The sequence below is a fragment of the Amia ocellicauda genome, chromosome 7, assembly GCF_036373705.1.
Source record: "Amia ocellicauda isolate fAmiCal2 chromosome 7, fAmiCal2.hap1, whole genome shotgun sequence".
NCBI lineage: Eukaryota > Metazoa > Chordata > Actinopteri > Amiiformes > Amiidae > Amia > Amia ocellicauda.
Window position 1 is genome coordinate 30533480 of NC_089856.1, and position 25532 is coordinate 30559011.

The window sequence follows — 25532 nt, forward strand, 5'->3', positions numbered from 1 at the left end:
AAATGGCTTCTACTGCAAATACCATTAATATCCCATAATCTATTCACACAACTGAAGAAACAAATGGCACAAGGCAGTGGGAGGGGAAATGTATATGGTTAGATGCATATATACAGCTCTGGAAAAAATGTAGACCACTCCAAGTTCAGAAATCAATGTTAAGTGGTCTCACTTTTTTCCAGAGCTGTACATCACACCTGGCAGGGTCCCCACTACATTGTATTATAACCTAGTCTGAGATTGTTTAGTAGGGCTGTACTCACTTAGAATTTAAGATTACAACCAAAACTCAATTTAAAAACACCAACACCACATTTCGTTTTTTCATTTTTTTTATTTTTGGACATTTAAAATTCCAGTGTTATCCATTTCATTTTACACTTTTTTTGTATATTTTTGTAGTTTTTGCATAATCTTCATTTTTGATTTTAAGGCCGATAAGAGTTGTTGCCATGGAAACAGTAGAATCTGCCCAGCAACTGGAAGACAAGAAATGGGGGGGATTGGACACTGACCTTATGAGGGGTGGGGATTTACAGCTCTTTTGCAAAGATGTACACTATTTTAAGCCAGAACAGACCATAATGCCTGACAGTTTGGAATAAAGACATGTGAAGTTGGCAGTTAAGTGTGGTATAATACACACTGGCGAGACCTGGGTCTGTAGAATTGGACATTAAGTGGCAGTTCCCCCATGAAAAACTTCAGAGCAACTGGTAGTAAGTCAAGTATGGTCTTGTAGTGTATAACAAGTTCAGTTTCTAAACCGTTTTTAGAAAGCAAGGCGGCAGAGAATGTATTGTACAATCAATCCCATGTCCCTATTAGTAGGGCATATGCCAGTTTCAAGCATAGAGGGGCTAGGAAATCCAATGCCCAGCTGTTCTACAGCACACCCCAGAGGTACACTGCCAACACCTCTGTGAAAGCAGGTTCTATATGGCTACAGGTGGGGGTTGCTAGAACCAGTTGGTAACCCATGAAAGTGGGGCAAGCTAAGCTTCAGTAAGAAAGTGCAAATAAAGAGACATGCCTCACTTCTCATATCTGAAGTAAATGAAACATCTGTTTCCAAGGCAACTAAAAGGGGCAGTTCATTCAACCCTGGCAGGTTTGTGCCATCACCCTGGCAACAGCTTTGGATTAAGAAGCACACAGTTTCACCATTGTTAAACAAGACAGACAGCACAAGGTTTTAAACTTTTCAAAAATAACTGGCTTCCTGCAGGGAAGCAAAAGGCCAGCTTCTCCAGTTCTCGGGGACAGGGGGTCAGAGGGTGCACCCAGAGACAGGTTGGGTCGCTGTGAATATGAGATGTGGGGGGGAGGGGGGGCTTTGGGGTCAGGTCAGTGTCAGAGGACATCGGGGAGGATCAGGGCAGTTGGGCATCCATCTTCAGATTCCAGATTAAAAACGCTTGGGGCCCCATGGAGAGGACTTGGGAGCCGCCACTGGAGCCCCAAAGCTGGGAAAGTCTTCAGAGCTGCTCATATCAGGTGCCTGGATAAAGGGAGGATTAAAAGGGTTATTGAACAGTTCTGCAGTTGTTTCAAGGCGCTTCATGCAATCATTTCCAAAATACACTTAAACAACGGTCATGTTTCCTGACAATTGGCCACCATTCCTCCCATCTATTAATACAAAATTAAAAAAATAAAACCGATGGAAACCCCAGGTTTTTACAAAGTTAAGCAGCAGATGCTTGGTCATCCAATTTTTTTATTTTAATTTTTTAAAAACAGCGCAAAATTATGCTAGTGCTTAATGACCATCACATGAAATTCAGAAGGCTTAGTCATTGGGTCACTTGCCTTATCACTGGATCCAGTAGTCCAGGGTGCTTCTCTCACCACAAAGCCCTTGGATGGGCCTCGGGGCTCCTCCACTCCCGCAGCCCCACGGGGCTTCATGTAGGTCTGCTTGGCCTCATTATCCACAACTTCAACCAGCTGGGAAACAATCATACAGCAATAAGTGAGAATCGATACCACAAAGCACTGGTTACCTCAGTGTGATAAAATGCTGCAGCTCTAGTTCAGACCTGGCTGATTGCAAAAATGTAAAACAAAAAAAAAAATTACCAGCAAGGCTTACTGCAGTTTGACAAACTTTTAGGAAAACTAATATATTCAGATGCCCAATATAGGTTGGTACAAATAACTGCAGAGGCAACACTATCCTACTTCGTGGTAATGTATACCAAATCAAAAAGTTTTTAGAAAGAAAGCAGCACTCACATATTCCTCCTCTAGGTTAAGCAGGTGGTCAATGGCTTCATCCACATGCTCAGGGAGCCCAGTGACAGTCACAACATCAGGGTCAGCTGCTCCAGTCTGGGGAAATCTTAGGTCCACCTGGGAGTTAAAGGACATGTTCAGACATTGCCTTCATTACACAATTACTCACACAAACCAATCCTATCCTCGCATCAAAAGTGAAGACTAATTGCCAATTGAAGTTATCAAAATGCAAAATCAGTGCACATTTAAGTGACAAGTTAGTGAAATTGCACCTTGAAAAGATCATAAGTGGCGGCAGATGTGCTTAATACTTCAAAACTAGTTACTAATCTGCAAGCCACACTGTAGCTAAGCAGATGTGCGAGTGTTGCATGCTTTGTCCCCTCTGACCTTGAATTCATCCATGATCTTGCGGATGCCTTTGCCACGAGCTCCGATGATGCGGGCATGAACACGGTGGTCCAGGGTGATGTCCTCCGAAATCATCTCCTCCAGCTCGTCCACAATGCGCTGGATAGCGTCACGGGCTGCCTCAGTGTTGCGCTCATACCCAGTGATTGTGATCTGATCCTGCAGGGCAGAATGAAACTTTATACCACCAATCTCCAGGCCACAACATTATAGAAATTTGAGAAGAAAGCAATTAAAAATCAAAATCAAGGGTCGGGTAAGATTCAGTATAAATAGATTTTTTTTAAATTGCAAATCTGCATTCCATCCCAGTGTTGTGTACCTGGTTCTCATCATTCTTCTCTGGGAACTGGATGTTAACATCATGGTCAATCCGGATCTGGGTGATAATGGCACCCTTGCGCCCAATGATTTTGGGGTGATATTTGGGATCCACAGTGATCGTCAGCTTGAAGCTCCTAAGAGCCTGGAGAGAGAGAAGAATTAGACCGTCAGGTTGAGGCAAGGAGCAGATCTCTTCCAGAGTTTCTAGCTCAGGTGACAGTGACTGGAGAGAAAGTTTTAACAGGCTATACAAAAATCTTAAAACTTGTGGTATAATGAACACAAAGCCTGCATATCACAGTTTAGGTCATCTGAACATTTGACAGACAGTCGCACCTTCTGTAGCTTGCATTTATTATAGCAGACCAAATCTTGGACCTTAAATCCCAATTAGAAAAAAAAAAAAAAAAAAGCCAGGCAAACTCAAAAGAATGAGAAGTAGGACATACCCGGTCCTCTTGCTCAGCCTGCAGTTCCTTCACACGCTCCAGGAGGCCCTCTCTGGCTCGGTCCAGGTGGTTGGCCAGGCCAGTGATGGTGATTATATCAGACTGCAAATCAGGGGCAGGCACTTGGATATTAACCTTGGGAGTGAGAGAAATTAAGTTTGAGCTTGAGGATAATTCAGCTTTGACTATAAAAGAGGTTTGAACGCTACTTGGAGATGAGCATCACCAACCCATCAAGCAAACCCCTGCAGGGCCCAGAGTGGTGAAGAAGCCCTACCTCGTAATCATCCATCATCTTTCGGATTCCACTTCCTTTCTGGCCAATGATGTAACGGTGAAGGTCAAAAGGCACTTCAACCTCCACTGTGACAGGAACCAAAGCCTGTGAAGTTGAAAATTATAAGCATTTCAAGATCAACTGAAAAATGCAAATCTAGCCATTAACTCTAGACATCAGCATAAAAGCTCTATACCAGAGTGTAGAACAGCAACTGTCCAAAACATACTGGCTTAATCAAGTACATTAAGATCATTCTATATTAATGATCTGGACTCTGGGATAGTTAGCAAACTTGTCAAATCTGCAGATGATACTAAAATAGGTGGCTCAGCAGATACAATCTTGGCAGCACAGGCTATTCAGAGGGACTTAGATAACATTCAGTTGTGGGCCGACACCTGGCAGATGAAATTCAATGTGGACAAGTGCAAGGTAATACATGCAGGTAACAAATGTCCACTATAACTACACTATGGGAGGTACAGATCTAGATGAAGTAACGCATGAGAAAGACCTAGGAGTCTGTGGACTCCTCGCTTTCTCCATCCAAGCCATGTGGGGAAGCAATAAAAAAGGCAAACAATGTTAGGGTATATTGTCAAAAGTGTAGAATTTAAAACAAGGGCAGTAATGTTCAGACTGTACAATGCACTAGTTAGTCCTCATCTGGAATACGGTGTACAGTTCTGGGCACCACACTTCAAGGAGGATATCGCTGCTTTAGAGGCAGTTCAGAGGAGAGCAACCAGACTTATTCCAGGTTTGAAGGGAATGTCCTACTGAGAGACTGAGGGAACTGAACCTTTTCACCCTGGAACAGAGGAGACTATATGGGGACTTGATCCAAGTACTCAAAATCATGAAAGGCATCGACCACATCAAACCAGAGGAGCTTTTCCAGATCAGCAGGGACACACGCACCCGGGGACACAAATGGAAATTGGGCTTCAAGGCATTCAAGACGGAACACAGGAGACTTCTTTACACAGAGAGTCGTCACAATCTGGAATAAACTACCCAGCGATGTGGTTGAAGCTGAAAGTTTGGGAACATTTAAAAATAGACTGGATAGGATCCTTGGCCTCCTCTCGTTTGTAAACTTTATGTTCTAAGAAAGGTGATGGTATTCTGGTCTCCATGCTAAAAGATTCACCTTGAGTGCCTCCACAGCAGCCTCACACCTTTCCTTGCGACCAGACAGTATGATGACATCACACTTCTTGGGAAGAGAAGGGTCAACAGGCTCCTTGACCTCAACATTGGCATCGCCATTCTCCTGGATAGCTGGCTCAGCAGGGGGAGCTGGGGTAAAGACAGGTGACAATTATAACTGGTTAACACTATAAATACCAGTCAAGGATGAATTGGTGCAAAACTTCCAACATTGCGGGACATAAGGGAGAAGGAAATGTGGCCTTGTATCATAATCAGGCTTGAATAGTCCATGCAGATGTAAACTTGCATTATGCACATAACTGGTTTCTAAATCAAGAGATAGAACACCTTGGAGGTCCTCTCGCTCGGGGAATTTGATCTGCACGTTGTGATCACGGGTGATCTGCTGGATTCGTGAGCCCTTGGGTCCCATGATGGAGCGGTGGAACTTCTGAGCAATCACACACTCCATGGTCACCTGAGCATCCTGCAACATCAAATCAGTACAGTCTCACTGGCCACTCTGATGGTCATACACCTGCATCTACTCCAATGGCTACACTAGTGAACTTTTGAGCCAGACAATGGAGGAGGCTTTTTTTTTTTTTTTTTTTCTTCTCTAAAATCAACAAACCATTTTCAAGCAAAAAAAAAAAGACTTACAATAATCTTACAATTCAGCTAGGGGCAATGACTAGATTAAAACACCACTAACTCCAGATATTGATCTATGAAATCCAACTTGTCCACAAGACTAATAAGAAACCTAGTCAACTGGTATAAAACCTCCAGCCACTCACCAGATCCTCAATGATCTCCTGCATGCGCTTCTTGGCTGCCTCCACACAATCCTTCGCACCCTTCAGTGTGACCTTGTCACTCTGGGAGGCAGTGCGAGGGAAGCTAACCATCACACCCCCATACTCTTCGGCAATGTCACGCAGAACCTGACCACGCCGAGCCACAAAGTAGCGGTGGTGTTTGGGGTCCACAGACATGAAGTCTTCAATAACGTTATCCTGAAAACAAGTAGGTAGTGAACAACCTTCCCTGGAAGTTTCATTCAAAAGACAAATCTACTGGGCTGCCTTTTCAACATTTTAGAAGGGCAAACCAGGATCCACATTTAGCACAAGCCAAAAGGGCACATCTGGTTTATTAAACAAATTGAAAGGTAAAAGTTGCAGCACAACAATATTCTGAATGGACATTCAAAATATTTGCAAGAGATAAGATGCTGATAGCCAATGGCCTTGATTAAATGGGTGAACCAGGGTAATATTAGAGTGACAGGTCTGGAATGAATATTAAGTTAAATTCATATCCTCAATCTCTCAACATATTTAAAGGCAGCTAAGCAGCAGGCAAGCAGAGACTGTAGTAAAGGGTGGAGGCGTTACATGCAGGTAGGATTCATACCAGGTTTTTAATGAGGACCTCCAGTTCCTTCTGAGCATCACGAACAGCCTCCTCTGTGCCCACCACTGTGATGAGCTCCTGGTCCTTGTCATCTGCCGTGGGGAAGATGATGCGGGCTCCAGTGCTGTCACGCACCTTGCGGATGTTCGCACCACCCTTGCCAATCAGGAACTTGTGATATTCTGGCTTTGCTCGCAGCTCCACAGTGTGGCTTTTGGTTTGCTGAAAAAGGTGGGTGGGGAAGCAAGTGCTCATTAATCTCCAGACGCTGATAGATGCTGATAATAAAAAATAAAAGAAATCAGCTGTTCTACCCACAATCCCAAGATTATGACTCTAGAGCACAGACCATGTAATGGCCATATCAGGCCATCTGCTCACCTTCTCCTCAGCAAGGGAGAGCAGCTGGCGCCGGGCCTTCTCCACATCTTCTGCTGGGCCACGGATAGTGACTGTGTCGATGCCCGAGCCCTCAGTGGGGAAATGGATATGAACCCCACCGCACTCCTCCATGATGGAGCGCACAAAACGGCCCTTTGATCCAATCAGGGAATTGTGCAGTTTAGAGGGAATGGATACCTCCATCTCAGTGATGTTCGCCTAGAAAGGAGGGGCAGAAGTTTCACTTGCAGAACTACCAGTGAGTAGATGTTTTTTCCAGTATAACAGGTGTTGCCATGTTAAAGTTACAATGCCAATAACTCACCAGCTCTTTCTGGATGGCCAGAATACGGGTCCGAGCCGCCTCACAGTTGGCCTTCTTTCCAGTAATAACAATAACCTCCGAGTTGCTGTTCTCTGCTGGAAGGTCAATTTTGGTATTGGTCTCCTCACGGATCTGTCGAGAATACCACAAAGGAATTAAAACCAAATCAGCCAACACTGCTCACAAATTGAAACCGCCTTTACAGCATCACAGGAATGTTGATGCAACTCAGCCCACTTTTTGGCAGCACAATAACACCCCCTTCTGTGGCCAAACAAATGCATAGTAAAAGTGGAGAACAGGAGTTAAACCAGCAGACTTGAGGTTTGAAGCAAAGGTCTGTGAAACTAGTAACAAGGAATTACTCCACCTCAACAGCAGCAAAATAATCCATTTGACTTTGACCATTTGGAAACTAGGCCTGTGTAGGCATTGGTTTCAAATTTTACAGTGGTAGAAATGTGCTAAATGGAATTGAAGAAATCAAGTTATCAAGTTACCTTCTTGATGTTGGCTCCTCCTTTCCCAATAATATTCTTGTGAAACTGCTTGAAGATGGGAACCGAAACTGCAAAGCTATTCTCCACCTGAAAGATGAAAGGACTATGTTACTCAGAACACAATGCATTTTATTCACAATAAACTTTATTGAAGGAGATCTTGACCGTCATTTATAAAGCACATTTTCAGGACCACAAGGGGAGGGGCAAAAGGCAAAGCAAGATGCCCTACCATTTCAGCTACCATCTTCTGCATGAATTTGGTACATTTCTCAACTTCAGTCCGGGGACCGCGTAGCTGCACGATGTCACTCTTCTGCGCTGGGTCAGGAAAGTTAATGATGACCTTCAGAAAGGAGAGCGAAAACAAATTGATCAGAACTTTCCTTGCAAAATGATTTAAGTTTTGGAATGAAGGTTAACTTTATACATTGACCAGCCAATATAGGACTACCACAAAACTGACAGTTTATTGATTTTAGATGAGTGAAGCAATGCTCACCTGTTGATAAAGAGGAATCTTAAGACCAAGCTGAATTAGGAGTTGCTCACCTCAGGGAATTTATCCCGGACTTCCTTGATCTTCTCCCCTTTCTGCCCTATAATAGTTCGATGAAAGCGTTGTTCAATAATCAGGTCCTTTGTACGCTCGTTCTCCTGCAAAAGTTTAGAAATAATTTGCAACATTAGAACTCCGGGAGCGTAGAAGGAATTGCCTCAAATCGACGCAAACCTATATTTGGAGTTTGTCATTAACTACTCCACGAACTAAGTTTATTTTATTTTCAGTTATATATTTATTGCAAGAATGAGGTCTACATATACAATCATTTTATAGCATTTGTTGCATAATTGCATAACAGTGAAAAAACTATGTACATGGTGCCAGCATGAGAGAGAAGATTAATGATTGGGGGGGGGGGGGGGAGTATTTTTAAGGGTTATTATGGGATAAAATTAGGTCTTATTGAAATTACAATTAACTTTGTAATCCCAATACCTTTTAAAATGGGTCTAATTTTCCATTAAACAGATCTACAATGTCTGATCTCATTCAGTTTAATATTGAAAGTTTAGCATTTTCATAAAAGTACGTCATTAAGAGATGACAGGATCTCTCACCATGCGCGACGCCAGCTCCAGCAGCTCCTTCTTGGCTTCCTGCACACCCTGGGGGTCACCCTCAATGCGGATCAGGTTGCTCTTCTCGTTATCAGGTGGGATCCGCACAGACACTTTGTACAGGTCCTTGATACGGTTGACTGGGAAGGTGAAGTGGACAGGTCAGAAAGATGAAGTCTTCGGTTGGAATTAACAGCAAAGCCCAATTTTGTAAAGTGCTTCAAGTTTGTAGACAGTTTAGCAAATACTAGCTACTTACTGTTAGCACCACCCTTTCCGATCAGATGTCTGTGGAACTTGGGATCCACTGTAATCTCTGTGTAATCCATACGGCTTACCTAAAGGAGAAAATGCTAAAGTTTAAACGGCATAGCATACTACAGTCATGGGAAAAAAGTATTTGATCCCCTGCTGATTTTGTACGTTTGCCCACTGACAAAGAAATGATCAGTCTATAATTTTAACAGTGAGAGACAGAATAACAAAAAAAATCCAGAAAAACACAAATCAATTTATAACTTTTTTTTTAAATGCATGTTAATGAGTGAAATAAGTATTTGACCCCTTCGACTTGGTGGCAAAACCCTTGTTGGCAAAACCCTTGTTGGCAATCACAGAGGTCGGACGTTTCTTGTAGTTGGCCACCAGGTTTGCACACATCTCAGGAGGGATTTTGTCCCACTCTTTGCAGATCCTCTCCAAGTCAATAAGGCATCAAGGCTGACGTTTGGCAACTCGAACCTTCAGCTCCCTCCACAGATTTTCTATGGGATTAAGGTCTGGAGACTGGCTAGGCCACTCCAGGACCTTAATGTGCTTCTTCTTGAGCCACTCCTTTGTTGCCCTGGCTGTGTGTTTTGGGTCATTGTCATGCTGGAATACCATCCACGACCCATTTTCAATGCCCTGGCTGAGGGAAGGAGGTTCTTACCCAAGATTTGACGGTACATGGCCCTGTCCATCGTCCCTTTGATGTGGTGCAGTCGTCCTGTCCCCCAAACACCCCCAAATAATGTTTCCACCTCCATGTTTGACGGTGGGGGTGGTGTTCTTGGGGTCATTCCTCCTCCTCCAAACACGGCGAGTTGAGTTGATGCCAAAGAGCTCGATTTTGGTCTCATCTGACCACATCACTTTCACCCAGTTCTCCTCTGAATCATTCAGATGTTGGCAAACTTCAGATGGGCCTGTACATGTGCTTTCTTGAGCAGTGGGGCCTTGCGGGCGCTGCAGGACTTCAGTCCTTCACGGCGTAGTGTGTTACCAATTGTTTTCTTGGTGACTATGGTCCCAGCTGCCTTGAGATCATTAACAAGATCCTCCCGTGTAGTTCTGGGCTGATTCCTCACCGTTCTCATGATCATTGAAACTCCACGAGGTGAGATCTTGCATGGAGCCCCAGACCGAGGGAGACTGACAGTTATTTTGCGTTTCTTCCATTTGCGAATAATCACACCAACTGTTGTCACCTTCTCACCAAGATGCTTGGCGATGGTCTTGTAGCCCATTCCAGCCTTGTGTAGGTCTACAGTCTTGTCCCTGACATCCTTGGACAGCTCTTTGGTCTTGGCCATGGTGGAGAGTTTGGAATCCGATTGATTGATTGCTTCTGTGGACAGGTGTCTTTTATACAGGTAACAAGCTGAGATTACTCCCTTTAAGAGAGTGATCCTAATCTCAGGTCGTTACCTGTATAAAAGACACCTGGGAGCCAGAAATCTTGCTGATTGATGGGGGATCAAATACTTATTTCCCTCATTAACATGCAAATCAATTTATAACTTTTTTGAAATGTGTTTTTCTGGATTTTTTTTGTTATTCTGTCTCACTGTTAAAATACACCTACCATTAAAATTATAGACTGATCATTTCTTTGTCCGTGGGCAAACGTACAAAATCAGCAGGGGATCAAATACTTTTTTCCCCTCAATGTAGGTGTTGGGTTAACTCAATGTGTAGACTTGCATTTTTATAAAGCATTTAACCTTTTAAATTTGTAAAATAAAGCACCAGTGTTATTAGGAGCATTTGACTCACCAGGTCCAAGACTATGGCTTCGATCTGGCTCTGGACCTGCTGCATATCCTTGGTGGGGCCTTCCAGGGTGATCTTATCCTCTCCCTCGGTGAACTCAATGTGCACCTGCAAAACAGTAGCCATCAGGCATTTGCATTCCTCTTAACTGCATAGAAGACCCTGAACACAAATTCCATTGGGAGCAGAATAGGATACACTCTTCCAAGTCCCACCCATGTCTTGAGGAACACCTATTCGATTTTTGAAAAAAAAAAAAAAAAAGCTTTACTTTTTCAAAAAGACACCTTCCCTACCCCTGGCACCCTATTAAAGCCATGCAAAATTGAAAAATACTAACCTTCGGCATTTGCTGGGTGACCTTGGCAAGGTTCTGCCCTTTCTTGCCAATTATGAAACGATGAAGCCAGGAAGGAGCCGAGACGGAGGACACAGTATAGCTGTTTGCCTGCAGAAGGAGATGGTACAGGAAGTTCTTACCACAAGGCACAATTTCTGAACCTTCAGAACCACACTAAGTGGATGCTAAATGGTGCCTTCTCATTTTTTGAGCTTTAAGATCACTGTGGCAAATTTACAAGTGAACATTCAAAGTCCTTTACATAGTTTGGGAGGATTATAAGAAAAAAAAAAAAAAGTCTACTTGAAAGTATATAGCTTAGATCCTCAGATTCTTAGTTAGGTGTACCAATACCGATTTTAACTTATGCATTTCACCTTAATTGGACACTACCTCAGTCATCACATACCTTGGCATACACCTCAGTGAGCGCCTGGCCCAGTCGGTCTGGCTCTCCACGGAGGATGACTGTTTCAGAGCTGCTGTCGGATGGTGGGATCTCGACCGAGACGCCCGTCTTCTCCAGGATCTCCTGCAGGGTGTTACCCTTGGGGCCGATCACATACTTGTGCTGGGATTTCTTCACTTCCACTGCAATGGTGGTGGCATTCTTCTTCTGCATGGGAGAGAGAGAGGACAATTATGTCAGGGGACACGCATCAAGCCCGAGTCATTAAAGTCTGAATAGGTGTTCAAAGAAATCCACCGCTGTGCTTTAAAGAGGTTCTTTGGGGCTCAAACTCATTTGCAGGCATTGTGAAGACCTACCTTCTCTTCATAAATCTTCTTGATCATGGTCACAGCCTGGGCCACCTGTTCCTTCTCCCCAGTGATGACGATCTCAGTCTTCTGGACACTGGGTGGGGGGACGTTGATGCGGGCACCAGTCTCCTTCATCATCTCACCCACAGTCTTACTAAAGGCCCCAGTTATGAAGGGATGATACACCTTATCCACATTCACTCGCTCCACAGCACGCTTGTCCTAAAGAGGAGAGAAGAGTGGCGAGATAAGTGTTGAGGGAGGTTTGCAATACTTTTGTTGCAAACAATCGGCCAAACGGATATCGTTGGAATAGGCTACCTGTTCAGCCGAAATAAGCAGGATCTCATGCTTAGCCTTCTCCAGGCCCTCCTTGGTGCCAGAGATCTTGATGTGGTTGCTGGGATCGTCAGGCCGTGGGATCTGGATCTTGGTGGCAGTCTTCAGCTCCAGCTCCTGCAGCTTCTCTCCATTCTTGCCAATTACAAAGCGGTGGTGCTCTTTGGGGATGGGCACAGTAGCAGAGGCCTGCAAGGTCCAAAACATTTTTAGCTACAGGGATCTGGCAACACCATCATAGTGCATGGAGGGAACCGAAACATTGATTTATTATATGTACAGTAAAGAGTCAGAATAGACAACTGATGGAAAGATATAGGACAACTGAGAAATTAATCACTGCATTAAAACAAGTTTCAGATCTTACATCATATGTAAACTAGTGACAACCAAAGTCAATTTTAATAGGGATGAATACATCACAGAAGGCCAAAAAAAAAAAAAAAAAAAAAAGAGGGGGAGGCAGCTTTACAGTTGGACACAGGGCTGACCTGAGTTTGCAGTCTGGACACAATCTCCTTGCGTGCCTTCATGACAGCATCTAGCTTCCCAGAGACCATGATGGAGAGGCCTTGATCCTTAGCCATTGACAGCTCCAGGTTGGCCCCAGTCTTGTGCATGATGTCCACACAGATCTTGGCCTGGTCTCCCTCCCCAAACTGGTTGATGTCCTTGTATCTGCGCTCTTCCAGGGGCACATGGAAAACCTGGAGGAATTCAAGGAAAAGCAGGGTTTGAACATGTTGAGAAGATTCAAATTCAAGGACTTAAGCATTTTCAAGGACTGATTCAAAAGACTTCCAAGACCTCATGTGATTTTGTCAACCCAAAACAAAGGCAAACCCCAGCACAATGCATTGCTATCTAACGTAGCATAAAAGTGATTAGAAATTGATGCAATTTACCAAGCATCCGAGTATTAGTGCATGGCCTTAAAGTCCATTTTCGAAAACATTTTTGGCTATGGGCTTTAACTTGGTATACTTTCATAAGGGGCAATAACATAATGTGGCGATTTTGAAGACTACAAAATGGCTTCTAACAAAAGTCACAGTTCTGGGTTTTTGTGTGTTATAAACAATCTGTGATGATAGCAATTATATGCATTTGAAGATTTTTTACTTTAAATTAGGAGTTATTATAAATTACTGCAATTCACTATCTGCACAGTACTCAAAGAATACTCAAATTGTAAGGGAACATACAAAACCATTGATTTAATTTAAATGTTAAACATTAGTTTTAGGTTCTTGGTGCGTTTTAGATGGAAAAGAATGTTTCCTACTTTACAGTCAGACAATGCGTGTGTGTACAATGCACTCATGGCATGTCCTTGTGATTCTGCAAATACTATACAATTTAAAATCTGAAATGTTTAAACTATTGGCATGTACTATGTTCCCAAGGTGACATACAGAAATGTAGCTTACATTTTAAATCTATGAGTATTTTGACCCTTGTTATTACAGCCCAGGTGCAGGCGAGTACTACATAATTCTCTAGTTAACGTATGAATAAAAGATACCTCAAAATTGTGTTTTTATTGTTACTAAAAAAAATTACTGAAATTTTTGAACTAAAGTATGAAAAGTGTAAAGTAAAGTAAAGTGTGACATTCCCACCTATGATGAGAAATATTTAGGTCTTAACACATACAGAAGAATGGCTTATGCAGATGACACAAATCTAATTAATTGACCATCTCCAACTATATAATTGGAATGCGAGAAACCTGGTTACAAAATACCAGTAACATTTGTTGCCAGTCATGTTCGTGGTGGTTATTAATGTTCAGTTACACCTACAGACAGGTAATGAATAGAGAAAAGGCTCTATTTTGTGTCCAAGGCCCTGAGGATTAACTAGCCATTAGTAGTCGAGAGTATTTTCAAATCTCTGGTGATACAATGATTTTAAATTTTAGAAAATGCAACGTTTGTGACTAAGCGGACAGAAAATACGACCGCAACAAAGTCAAAAGAAAACTGGACCTGCGGCCTCAAACTTAAAACTGGTTAATTGTATAGTTATACTTGTTAATAGTATATATTACTAGTCGGCTAGTGGCTGCGTTGCTTTTCCTCCACAGCGAGAGAGCAAGCAGTGGCAGTAAATCCTAGTCTAAGCCTCGGCTGGCCATAAAAGATGTTGCCACACGTGAGGGGCTCCTCAGTCAGCTTTGTCGCTTGATTTGTACATGAGCAAAATCAAAAAAGTTGTCAGTTTTGGAACCCAGTATCATTTTAAAATCACATTTATAAAGTTAAAATATAAAGTAAATATATATAGACTATATACAGGTAAGCAATATACGGTTTATGAACTGCTTTGCCTCTGCTTGGCAGCTGATGGTAAAGGCAGCAACACTTTTTCCAGACTTTTGTTTTTGTGGTTAGATTGTTACATTTTGTAAGGCTGTATAGCAGGTATAGAACTAGGTTTTAATCTGCATACATTTTGCTGAAGTCAGAAACCAGATAGTTGTGAGGTGAGCATCTCTGATGAGGCTGGACATGCATCTTTGCCTCGTGCCAGATGCATACTGCACAAGTTCCTTTGTGATCTTTAAATTGTTTACGAGCTCGGTTGGAACAACAACCAACAGGGTAAATGTTCCTTCAGGACCAGGATTGACTTAAGTGACTTCACATTTACAGGGGATGCCAATGCTCAGAATGCAGCACAGGACTCAAAGAGCTGATTGACCAGTCAAATATCCAGGTTTTCTAGGTAATGCTGCATTTATTATTTTTTTAATGAATACTTAGTTGGTTTAAAAAATAAATTTAAAAAAAATGAAAAAATACCTTGCAGCTTCAGTTATTCACTTTAATTCCAGTTTGCTTCGGTCAAATAATGAGTCTTGTTGAGGATGGGCAAATGTCTAAATTACCGAGCCTCTAGTTTCAGTCTTATTTACAAATAACCGTTTCACTTTCACTCATCAGCTGAATGCAAATTAAACAATGGTACAAGCATAAATATAGCTGTGTAACAATCACACTTAACATGTACATTTAACACTGGTTTCTTGCATTACATCTTAACTATCAGCATCACCAAAATATTACGAGTATGCAGGGCACTACTCTCCTTTGTGACAGAGCAACACACACTTATGGACTCTTAGCTAACAGATTACTAACTGAGTTTTCAAAAATGAAAACTGCATTGAGCGATATTAAAATTATGTATTTTTTAGTGATCACTTCAGTTTCAGATAAAATAAAATTTACAGTAAAGGCATTTATATCAAGTGTCCACGTCAGGGATTTAAATCAAAACATCATACACACGCAAGAGAATATTAGGCTATACATAAGTGGACACTGAATAAAATATTTGCACTGATCTGTAATTCATAGTGAACATATCTGGTGGAATCAACGCTGATAAGATAACGCCTGGATAAGGGCGTCTGTCAAAAAATAAATAACTACAGAGGGTTTTTATGCATTTGTTTTCTTCTACTCATTTGTAACCACTACAAAATACAGGCTTGCATCAGCGGCGAGATTAATGCTTTCGATTTACAGCAGAGCATGCCAGGTGTGTGTTTACATGCTTTCACGAGCCCTCGCTGCCCTTGAAGGACCATCTGCAGCTTCCGCCCTGCAGTTTAAGCGAGACACTGATTGGCTCGTGGTGCCTCTCGCACTGCCTGCCAATTTCAGAGGCCACGCCAGCAAATTATGTCCCTTCCCCATTCGCAGGTTCTCAGTTTAGATTTAATACGGCGAGAAGCTGCGCTGCGAGATTCTGCAACTTTTTGCGTTCGCATCATGAACATTTTATTTAAAAAATGGGCCCAAAGTCTGAGGAATTTCAAATCCAGCGATTTTTCATAACCCTGTATTTTTCTAGCACTTTTCAGTACTGGACTTTGCCTTAATCACATTACATGACTTTCAGGTTTAAGCACCCATACAAACCCTGGAAAAGATCCATCCCAGAAGATCAGCACTATGACGATCTCCATTCTAAAACATGGCTGACCACATGGCAGCAGAGGGATGTACTTAAAACATACCCATTTACATGCAAATCTATAAATTACAAGACTGACACTTTCCAAACTAACACAAAACAGTCTTAAGTCAATATCAACTTCACAGTCTTGTCATTGATCAAATTTGAATATCAATGGTTAAGTTTTAAGTACAGTAAACCACATTAAGCACAATTCATCTTGGCTACAAAACAATAGGGCTTAGAAAAGACAAGACTTATGCTTTTAAGGTCACTTTAAACATCAAATCTTGTGTAACAGTTTGGAAAGTCAGTCTTGTCATTTATAGATTTGCTGTAAATGGATGTTTTAAGTACAGTAAGTCACGTTGAGCATTTTCTACATTAAGCGATATTGACCTTAAGTGAATTATATGCAGGGCTTAATGTCGTAATCATATGGTTTATGTTAGTAAAAACATATCCATCCTCTATTCATAGTATTAGGACATGCCAACTAAAACACAAACTTTGCAAAGCAATGGTTGTTTAAAGCACATTAACCCACGTTAAGCTTTTTTTAGACTATCCCTCTGCTGCCGTGTGGTCAGCCATGTCTGATGTGAATGGAGATCAACAGTGCCGATCTAGGATGCCTGATATACGCACTGTTTTTTGAAAGTCAATGTGAAAACAGTCAAAAAAACTGCAAGCATGTGGAGAACTGCAAATGCGCAGCGAGAACTGCAAACAAACTAGATTGAAGGAGCAATCTAAACTGCAAATGTGTAAATGTTGAATAAGTGCAGAACTGAACTGCAAGCATAAAATAAAAAATGCAAGTGTAGTTTTGCACATACAAGTTGTATTTCGGTGTTGTAGTTAGCAACAGTTTCCTTTGAATGTTATACAGCAGGTTTCAGTTAAGACCACTCTTAAAGCATCAGTTGGAGCGGTTATTGGCAATGAACTCCATATGTCCCAACTTACCTGGGTGATTACAGAAGATTTAATGGGTCGGATCCTCGTCCAAGCATTGGCAGGTTCCTGAGTCCCTTCAGGTGAAGCAGCCTTCTCTGGGAGAGGGGGGAATGCCTCCTTGTAGGTGGGCAGTGACCCCTCATCATCAGAGGTGCTTGGTGCACCCTGGGTTGCTGGGACTGGACAGGAAACTGCTAGGTAAGCAATGGTAGAGGTTGGGAGTAAGAGGAAAATATTCTTACCTTTCCTTTGTACAGTTCACAAAACGCACATCTCTAGAATTTTGTAATACTTCAGGTCTTATTTAATTTTGGAAAATCAGCACACCATCTTCTAAACTAAGGGCTGCCCAAGCCTCTCATGGTAACATGATCTCTATCCTACCAGGTTACCGGAGGAGGTACTTACCAGAAACCTGCTCTGGCAAGAAGCCACTGCGGTGTTCATTGAAGCTTTCCTGCGTGAGTACGGCGACGGAGCTCATGGTCGAAATCCCACTATTACACGGAGTCCGAGTGTGCCACTTGAAACAGAACAAAGCACTCCGTTTAGAGTCACAGAGTACCACAGGATATGCACATACAGGCTCCACAGAGATCTTGCATAAGCAGGGCATGTTCTTAAAGACAAGGATGTATTTTGTTTATTGAAACCATGCAATGCAGTATTTTCTCATTTAACACCAGAATAAGTACTCCGAGTTTGTTTATCCACTCGTGAACTCCCCTCACACATTGTTATGACCATTTTATAGTTAAAGATTACAATATCCAGCATAATGAAAAGCTATGCACCATATCTGGAAATTGTGGCTTAAGTTTACTTTATGTACATCTACTCTGTCATTTGAATATCAAAGAGGGAGGGTGGGGTAACCAATCAAAACTTGTTGTAATGCAAGCAAGACGCATTTAAACTACACCAGAAGTGAGACAGATGAACCAGCAACAAACCTACACAAATTTCTCAAAGGGAAATGTGTGCCTTAGCTAAAATTCACATTTATTTAGAACTATGATGAGGCAAGTCAGTCAAACCTCCCACACCAACTAGTAATCGTTTCCAAACAAGTCATAATGCCTTAAACTAGGCTTAGCATTCAATGGAAGCCAGTAGAAACAAGTGGTGTTTCTCGTGTTCAAAACACTGTCCTGTCACCATCCCGAGAGTTACGGAACAAGGATGTGAATGTTTAACATTTACACTGAAAGTTACTAGAAAGCAGGCTGTGGCTTTGAAGATCCTGCCCAAAAAGCTGTCCCTGTTCTTTATATCCTTCCCGTAACTACCGTAAAACTTCCAATACTCGCCGGGTCTCAAATTGAAGCCGGTCTCCAACAGTTGCCATAATCATGTAAACAAAAGCCGGTCTCTAATAAACACCCAACAATGTTTTCATAAATAAAGAAAAGGGGAAAATCAGCAATTGTAGGAGACCGGCATATGTTCAAAATCTATTTTTATAGGGAAATAAGGGGAAGGGTGGGGTATGTGAGCTGCTATCAGTTATGCAAAGAATGCCAGAGGTAAAGACTGAAATTCAGACACCAAGCCAGCCTAAGTGGTGGAGCTGCAGCTGGCTCAAGAGCTTAAGAGGAGCTGCTTGCAGGCTGATCTGACCTTGTCTCATTCAGATCAGCCATATAGCCTGCGATCAGTGACACCAGGGCCTCAGCTGGAGAAGTGCAGACTCAAGGCCCCAAGTAAGTGAAGTGGGAAGCAAGCAGAAGACCGTGTTTGTTGAGTTTGTAAAAACAGTGGGCATTCATGGACTGAAAAGCTGGGGACTAGGAAGTGAACACTGCTCACTACAGGAAAGGATTTAAACTGTATGGACATGTGCACATTTTGATTAAGTGCAGTCTTCATAAGAGTTTAGATGCATTTTTAAAATCCAATAAATTCTATGTTTCCAGTGTGCACGTCAGGTTTGGCTGGCACCACAGGGGCAAATCTGGTAGAAATGCATTCACGGTGATGACTGGGGGCGCTTTCACAGGCTTTATGGAACGTGCACCCCTTGCTGGGCCTCTTCCTCCCAGGGGCCGCACACATTTCCAGGCAGAGCAAAGAACACTGTACACTTTTATTTTACCCTCTTAAGCCAGATAAAACCCAACATAAAGCTTGTGGAGATCACAAGTGACATGCTACTACACATACCAGGTATATTACATTTTTAACTCCACAAAGTGGCCATATTTATGAGATAGACATTTAAGTTTCCTGCATGAGTTTAAGGATCAAAGTTATGACTAAAATCAGAAGGGCACAACAGCCTACAATTTGATAAAAAATAAGTTCTAATCGGCTAATTGTGCTATAACCTTTACGAACCTAACTAAAGTTGAAGTGCATCTATTCCATGTTTTCTACAGTGCCATCATTAAACAAGGCAATGAATAAGCCATTTATGTGCAACATGTTCCTAGCAATAAAAACTCTCAAAAACAGAAAACCACAAGAGATGTGAATTTAAAACTTTCTAGAATGTACTTCACTCAGTCTTTGCATCGATACAAAATGGAGAAAAAAAAAATGTACCATTTCATCCACCATTGCGGTTTAAAATTAACATTCCAGAACAAATTCCAACTTCACAATCAATATCTGTATTGTGCATTGGGACCTAAATTTATGAAGCATTTTGGGTTGAGCATGCCATAAATTAATGACACCTTATCCTTAAGCAAGTGTTGATTACACAGACTGATCACATCACAAATCCGTACAGATACACTTTGTATAAAAGTATTTCTTACCAGCTAAATGGTCAGTTACCAGAATATCCGTCCTGTAAAGCTGTCCGTTCGCGTCAGCCTGCCAGCTTTTGCCTATAAAGAAAAATAAGTAGCAATAAGTGAACAGACCTAATTCAACTCAAAACCAACATGCAGGGTAACATTCAGCTCAGGGAGTCCTGAGACCAAGCAAGGAGATGACCTCTTGCAGCACAGAAGTCTGGAAAGATGTAAAGAAATCACCTCAAAGTTGCTGCACCCCCCTACCCAGTAAACTGACAGGTTACAAGACTGCAAAATCCACCCACGTATAGGAAGAGTAATCTTTATAGCAACTTTAAAAAATGCAAATTTTAATTTACACCCATTGTGCTGTATAATTTGGTTCTGGTGATGTGGCAAGTACCTAGTAATAACTGCAAGGCAACATTTAAAAAAAGACTATCCACTCGATGTTTAAATATAAAACACCATCACCAACATTGTTTCAGAATCCAATGATCACTTAACATTATTCAAGTTCAAATAGCTTTTGGTTGACAGTGCTGTGCAGGACAATGGAAAACTTGACCATGTAACCATGAGACCAGAAACCTCTCCTAATCAGTAGCAGTTTTATTTATTTTCCCTATGTTCTGTTGCATGCGGTTATGATACCAGTTACATTTATGAAAGTTAATTTTGCATCGACGGGAATCTCTTTCAATTGAGTCTAAGAAACCACTTTGGCCGAGTCGGGTGCAGAAAACTGGAGACACTCAGCTGAATTTACCCAAAGCATCAAGAACACAAGACTACACCGTAAGGTTGGTATGAAGAGAAAATATACAGGAAACTAATTTGCATGACCTCAAATAGCTATGGAATATGAGCTTAGAGCACAGCTTTCAAAACAGACATGAAAGACATGCTATTTAGTTACTTTCTCAGCCCAAGGAAAGTAAAAATTTGTCCCAAGTACCCAATTACTCCGTTCATCATCCCCTTCAAACCTCATATCACAGTCTAAAATATATACTTTAAATATCCATTTTACACTTACATGCCGGAAGTCCAGTTAAAGTATAAGGACCATTCCAAGTTTGACCACATTGGATCACTTGTGCTCATGGGAGGGCTTAAATAAATGCTGCAGTTTTCTAAACACTTTCCAAATAAGATTTCTAGCCAGATTAAAACACTGCCCATTAAAAAAAAAAAAAAATGAATTTCCAATTGTTGCCTTCAAAAATGCAACATTGCAAGCAAGAATATTTAGCAATTTGTTTGAACTAGAACACCATGAAAAACAATCACATGACAGCAATGACATCAGCTCAACACCTGCACTCTAGACATGCGGGACAGAGCTTCACCCCCAGAAAAAAACATGCCCGATTTGCTTTTTCCATTTTGACAGTTAGTGAAACTCCTCAGCATCTCACAAACACGTGTTAGGGCTCACTCTGCAACAGCAGTTCACATACACATCTGGAGCACCGAGATTAACCCTTCAACAGCCAAACAGGACTACAGACGTACAAAGGATTAATCTTGGGGATAGTAAGATATTCAGATGGCCTTTTCGCAAGAAGGGTCAAGACTACTAAAACACGTAAACAAAATGCATTACATGCAAGTTATGAACTGGAAAGAAAATGTTGGCAGTTCCCTTACATCAAACGCAGAAGGTGGGAACAATAGTATAAACCTGCTAACCCCACCATAATGCCAGGAGCAGCACAACTGAAATTTGAATCCAGTCAAATTTGTTTTTAAATGGTTAAATCACCATGTGCAACACTTACAAATATGACTATTCCCCGTCATCTTGGAAGGTAATTTTTTATTCGAAGGCAAGACATCATAGGCAAGGCCTCAGCCAAATAAAGGAAACTGTAGAAATGCAGAATGATTGGACAAATACTTAAAATGTGAACACAAAGTGTGAAGTGAAGGCCTTTAAGTGAACTCCATGACTATTAAAATCCTTTGCCAAAATATTCAGGTCACACAATGTCTGTGCTCTGAGATCTCAAAAAGATGTCCATCACATTAATCTCCCCAGGGTTTACCTGCTGACCAGTAATCTGCCTTGAATGTCTGGCTATGCAGTACAGTAATTGACAACCACAGACAAGACTGCAAAATGAACATACGAGAAAGTCAGACATAGTTCTGTAGGCTAAGTCTGAAGAATTGGTATAGTTTCAGACTTAAAATAGAAGAAAAGTTTCCTTTCCCCAGATGTAATCTAAAGATGCCCAACTTCAAAAGCATTCAAGCATTTCACATTAAGCAGGAGCAGATGTCCTGGAATTCAAAATGTCCTGTTCTATGAGAGGTTATGTCAGCTCTGATACATCTGAGAGAATTAATCAAGTCTACCAACACCATAAACATTCATCATTAAATTGCTGGACAAAAGGAGGAATTTGAAGAATTAAGACTACCCAGCTATTCTTGTTACGGGACAGATGAAGCCAATAATGTAGTGACTGAAGGAAATATTAGTTCAGATTGAATTTTAGTATGTGACTGTTTAGAGATTGTCTTTATTGCCAAGAAATTATTGGATGATAAAAAATAAAAAAATAAAAATAGAAGTCAGGCGAAGGTGTTCTAATTAAGTAATTTTTCCAAGCTTTACAGTAGTATCACCAATTTCAATAATTTTAATAAACATTTTTATCAGAGAGGTATTAAAATCATGTGCAATTCGGTTAATTTCAATTGAACAATTTGTCCAACCTTGGGATGCCCAAATAAATTCCCATAGGTGATAATTAGTCATTTCTGCCTTGTCATTGGATTAAGTTCGACCAAGATCTACCATACTGAATAAATATGGTATTCCTTAGTGATGCACTACAACACTGGATATGAAAACACTTATTGTACTGTACTACAGGTGAAACATAATACCAAGTTGAAAAGACATCTTGATTTCAGTAACTTAATGTCAGCCGGTTAAAAACCTATTGGGGTGCAATTCCTAAATATGGGGCGTAATGAACCAAAATTAAAATCCAGTACAAAAATGTAAACGTGCAGGACAAGAGCTCGATCGGGTTACATTGGGTCATTTACAACTTCATATTTTCCCAAGGCTAAGGTTTGGCACACACACTGCGAGAGTACACACAGATTAAGTATACGTCAGCTTAGCCGATTCACTAACCGAGAAAGCAATGGCGAAAAGAGATCAGTCAGAAATGGCACGCAGATGTGGCTACTGGCCTCGAATATCGGTCACAAAAATGACAATTAAAGATTACTAGCGAGAAGGACAACAATCTTGCCCAAAACGAACCAGCACTTCGATTTCGACGTTTCGATCCAGACCTTTTAAACGCAACTAGACTGCCAGCTCATCAGGTCTGTGCTATAGTATACGACTCACTTCACCTCCCAACGCAAAACGACGTGGAAGTCGATCAATACCAAAAAAATAACATTAGTGTTTGGTTTGGTTTTGAGGGGAGGGGTATCTAAAGTGTTATGTGCTAGATGTCAAAAAACGCGATTCAGTGCAATTACAACTTGCAACCTTCGCCTCAAGTAGGAGGAAAACACTGATTAAAGATAAAAACATCTACCGACACTGAAATGCTCAAATCGAATGCGAATTTCGAATGCGATCAGCACCGAACCCGCGGTCTACGAAAAGGAACTAAAATACTCCTCGGAAACGTGGGCTTTTGAAAAACTTTCATCAACTTTAATAAACTCTGACTTGCGCAGTAGTGACACGTAGCGACCTGCTCAGACGAGACTCCATTTGGAAACTTGAATAAAACGAGTCCGGATAAAACGGATAAACCAGTGGGAAGAGAATCAGAAATCATGCGTCAAAACAGTTAAAATAACATGACAGCGAATTCGAGGATGAAAACGCGATCATTTTGGGGGGTGCCGAGGAAGGCAGCCAGCTTGTAGCTCCCCACAAGCACAAAGTCCACGTAGGCAGTAGGGCAGAAGGCTAAACAGTCTGGAGAAAATGACATGGAGTCGGGTCTAGGCACATTTTTCACGCTACGTTTTTTCTACTGGGAAAATCCACGCCATCAGCACCTCTCTCTCTATGCGGACTCCCCGATACGGAAGCTGGTATTTTCGAGGCACAGATAATACGCCGCTTCCGTTGCAGATTGGGAATTAATGTCTTACTTACTTGTGTTGGTGTTCCTGTCTGCCCTCTGTGGTGCAGAAGCTGCTAATGAAACTCCAAAAGTGAGAGAGCGGCCCACGGGCCTGGCGTATTTATAGTGGGCCTAGGCCACCAATCGCACACTGACACGTCAGAGCCTCGGCGCCTACGTCACGTTTCATTTCCGAAGAAACCAACTAAAAAAAGAAAAGGAGCGATACAGAGAAAGCTTTCACGAATATAACATTCATATATCGTAGATGGTGTTAATATTATTTTTTTTCTGTCTGCTGTGTTGGTAACCAGTAGTTAAAACGCCTTTAGAGTCACTGATGTCTGAAAGTGACCGGGTGACTATCCATGTTTTCACCACCGATATTAGGTAGGCGATTGGGATTTTGGTCAGTGTGTTAATCGCTCAAATACCCATCATTATTATTCCGTTGTTATATTTCTGAACCCCATCCAAATCCGGGTTTTGTTTTAGATGTCACAAAGATTGCTACTGCTGGCATCAGGACTGTTAGATCTGCCTCCTCTAAATTGACGCGATTAATTCGGAATCCGCCTTTGCAAAGCACGCCTTACGTCAGGGTGACAGGAGGACGCGCACTGTGCTGCAATTAAACCCAACGCCAATCAAGTTTGCGTGCTTAAGCTAACCATCTACCTGATCTATCTGTCTATCTATCTGCCTGTCTGTCTTCACGTATTTACCTGATTGCAAATCAAACATGAGTTGTGTTTTATAGCATGTGTCATTAAAAAAAGCCCCTGCTCACTAAGGAATGACTGAATGCAATGATTCAGCAAACCTAGGAGTGGTACTACAACGTTGTGCCATTACTATGGTATTAGCTTAGCACACTGAAGCTGATGTTTAGTATGTAATGTTTTGCTATGTATCTATGGTACATGCTTGCCACTACTAACTTTCTCAATAACTGCTTTCTAGTGATGCAGTGCCAGTGTCTGTATCATGTTGAAAACAGTATCGGATATTAGAGTGTTTATTATGGGGGTCTTTGCAGCGGTTTAATTCCTACATTTATCTGTGTATTCATATTTGTATACACTCCGGTAGGGCAACATCAGTTAAATAATCAGGATGAGATCCATTTGGTACATTTCTTGGTAACAGTATACACAAGAAAGCAAAGTGTTTCTGGAATCCAGGATTGTGTAATTCAGAAAATGGTAAAATGATGGGTTTGATAAGACTCTCTAATTAAAAGCTATCATTAAAAGAAAGTTTGAATTATCTGTAAAGCGTACAACTTTCACAGCAGGTTATGAAAGCTTCATGAAAATTCACTTATATGTTTTGATGTCATACTGCTACACATAAATCTACTATGTATTGAAAAACCTAAATGGGATTGACTGTAATCCCCACCACTCCTTTTTATAATGCCATACTAAAACAGAAATAAAACATCTCAGAAATAAGCAATGAACTGCCTGTGTGTTGAGGGAGATGCAGCTTTAATTAGTCTTGATTTTGCAGGACAAACCATGGAAAACAGTTCAAGCGATCCACTAGTAAATAGTGAGATGTTTGGAATCTGTAGCCTACTATTATTTTTTATTTATGTTTGACTATGTATTGTGCTGAAATGTAAATTACAATAAACACTGTGTTTGTAAAATC

The 25532-nt window shown here is 41.4% G+C and overlaps 1 protein-coding gene across 4 annotated transcripts; it reads right to left on the reverse strand.

Moving 5' to 3' along the window:
- Positions 1 to 314: 314 nt before the first annotated feature.
- On the reverse strand, positions 315 to 23991 carry hdlbpa (high density lipoprotein binding protein a). 4 transcript variants are annotated; one of them, XM_066709110.1, is made up of 29 exons: positions 23906 to 23991; positions 19774 to 19845; positions 17420 to 17534; positions 17021 to 17205; positions 12574 to 12789; positions 12065 to 12271; positions 11750 to 11965; positions 11391 to 11597; positions 10982 to 11089; positions 10645 to 10749; positions 8867 to 8945; positions 8608 to 8747; positions 8038 to 8142; positions 7718 to 7831; positions 7486 to 7572; positions 6986 to 7117; positions 6661 to 6879; positions 6280 to 6501; positions 5661 to 5879; positions 5209 to 5347; positions 4859 to 5007; positions 3703 to 3807; positions 3426 to 3560; positions 2975 to 3118; positions 2632 to 2811; positions 2239 to 2355; positions 1813 to 1950; positions 1473 to 1501; positions 315 to 1424 (listed from the first exon to the last, which is right to left on the reverse strand). In XM_066709110.1, the coding sequence occupies exons 3-29, from the start codon at positions 17493 to 17495 to the stop codon at positions 1409 to 1411; spliced, it is 3789 nt and encodes a 1262-aa protein (XP_066565207.1). In that variant the 5' UTR covers positions 17496 to 17534; positions 19774 to 19845; positions 23906 to 23991; the 3' UTR covers positions 315 to 1408. The 4 variants fall into 4 exon arrangements, with proteins under 4 accessions (XP_066565207.1, XP_066565205.1, XP_066565204.1 ...); XM_066709108.1 differs by having other exon boundaries at positions 315 to 1419; positions 1468 to 1501; XM_066709107.1 differs by having other exon boundaries at positions 315 to 1501; positions 17021 to 17202; positions 23906 to 23990.
- Between the last annotated feature and the right edge of the window lie 1541 nt (positions 23992 to 25532).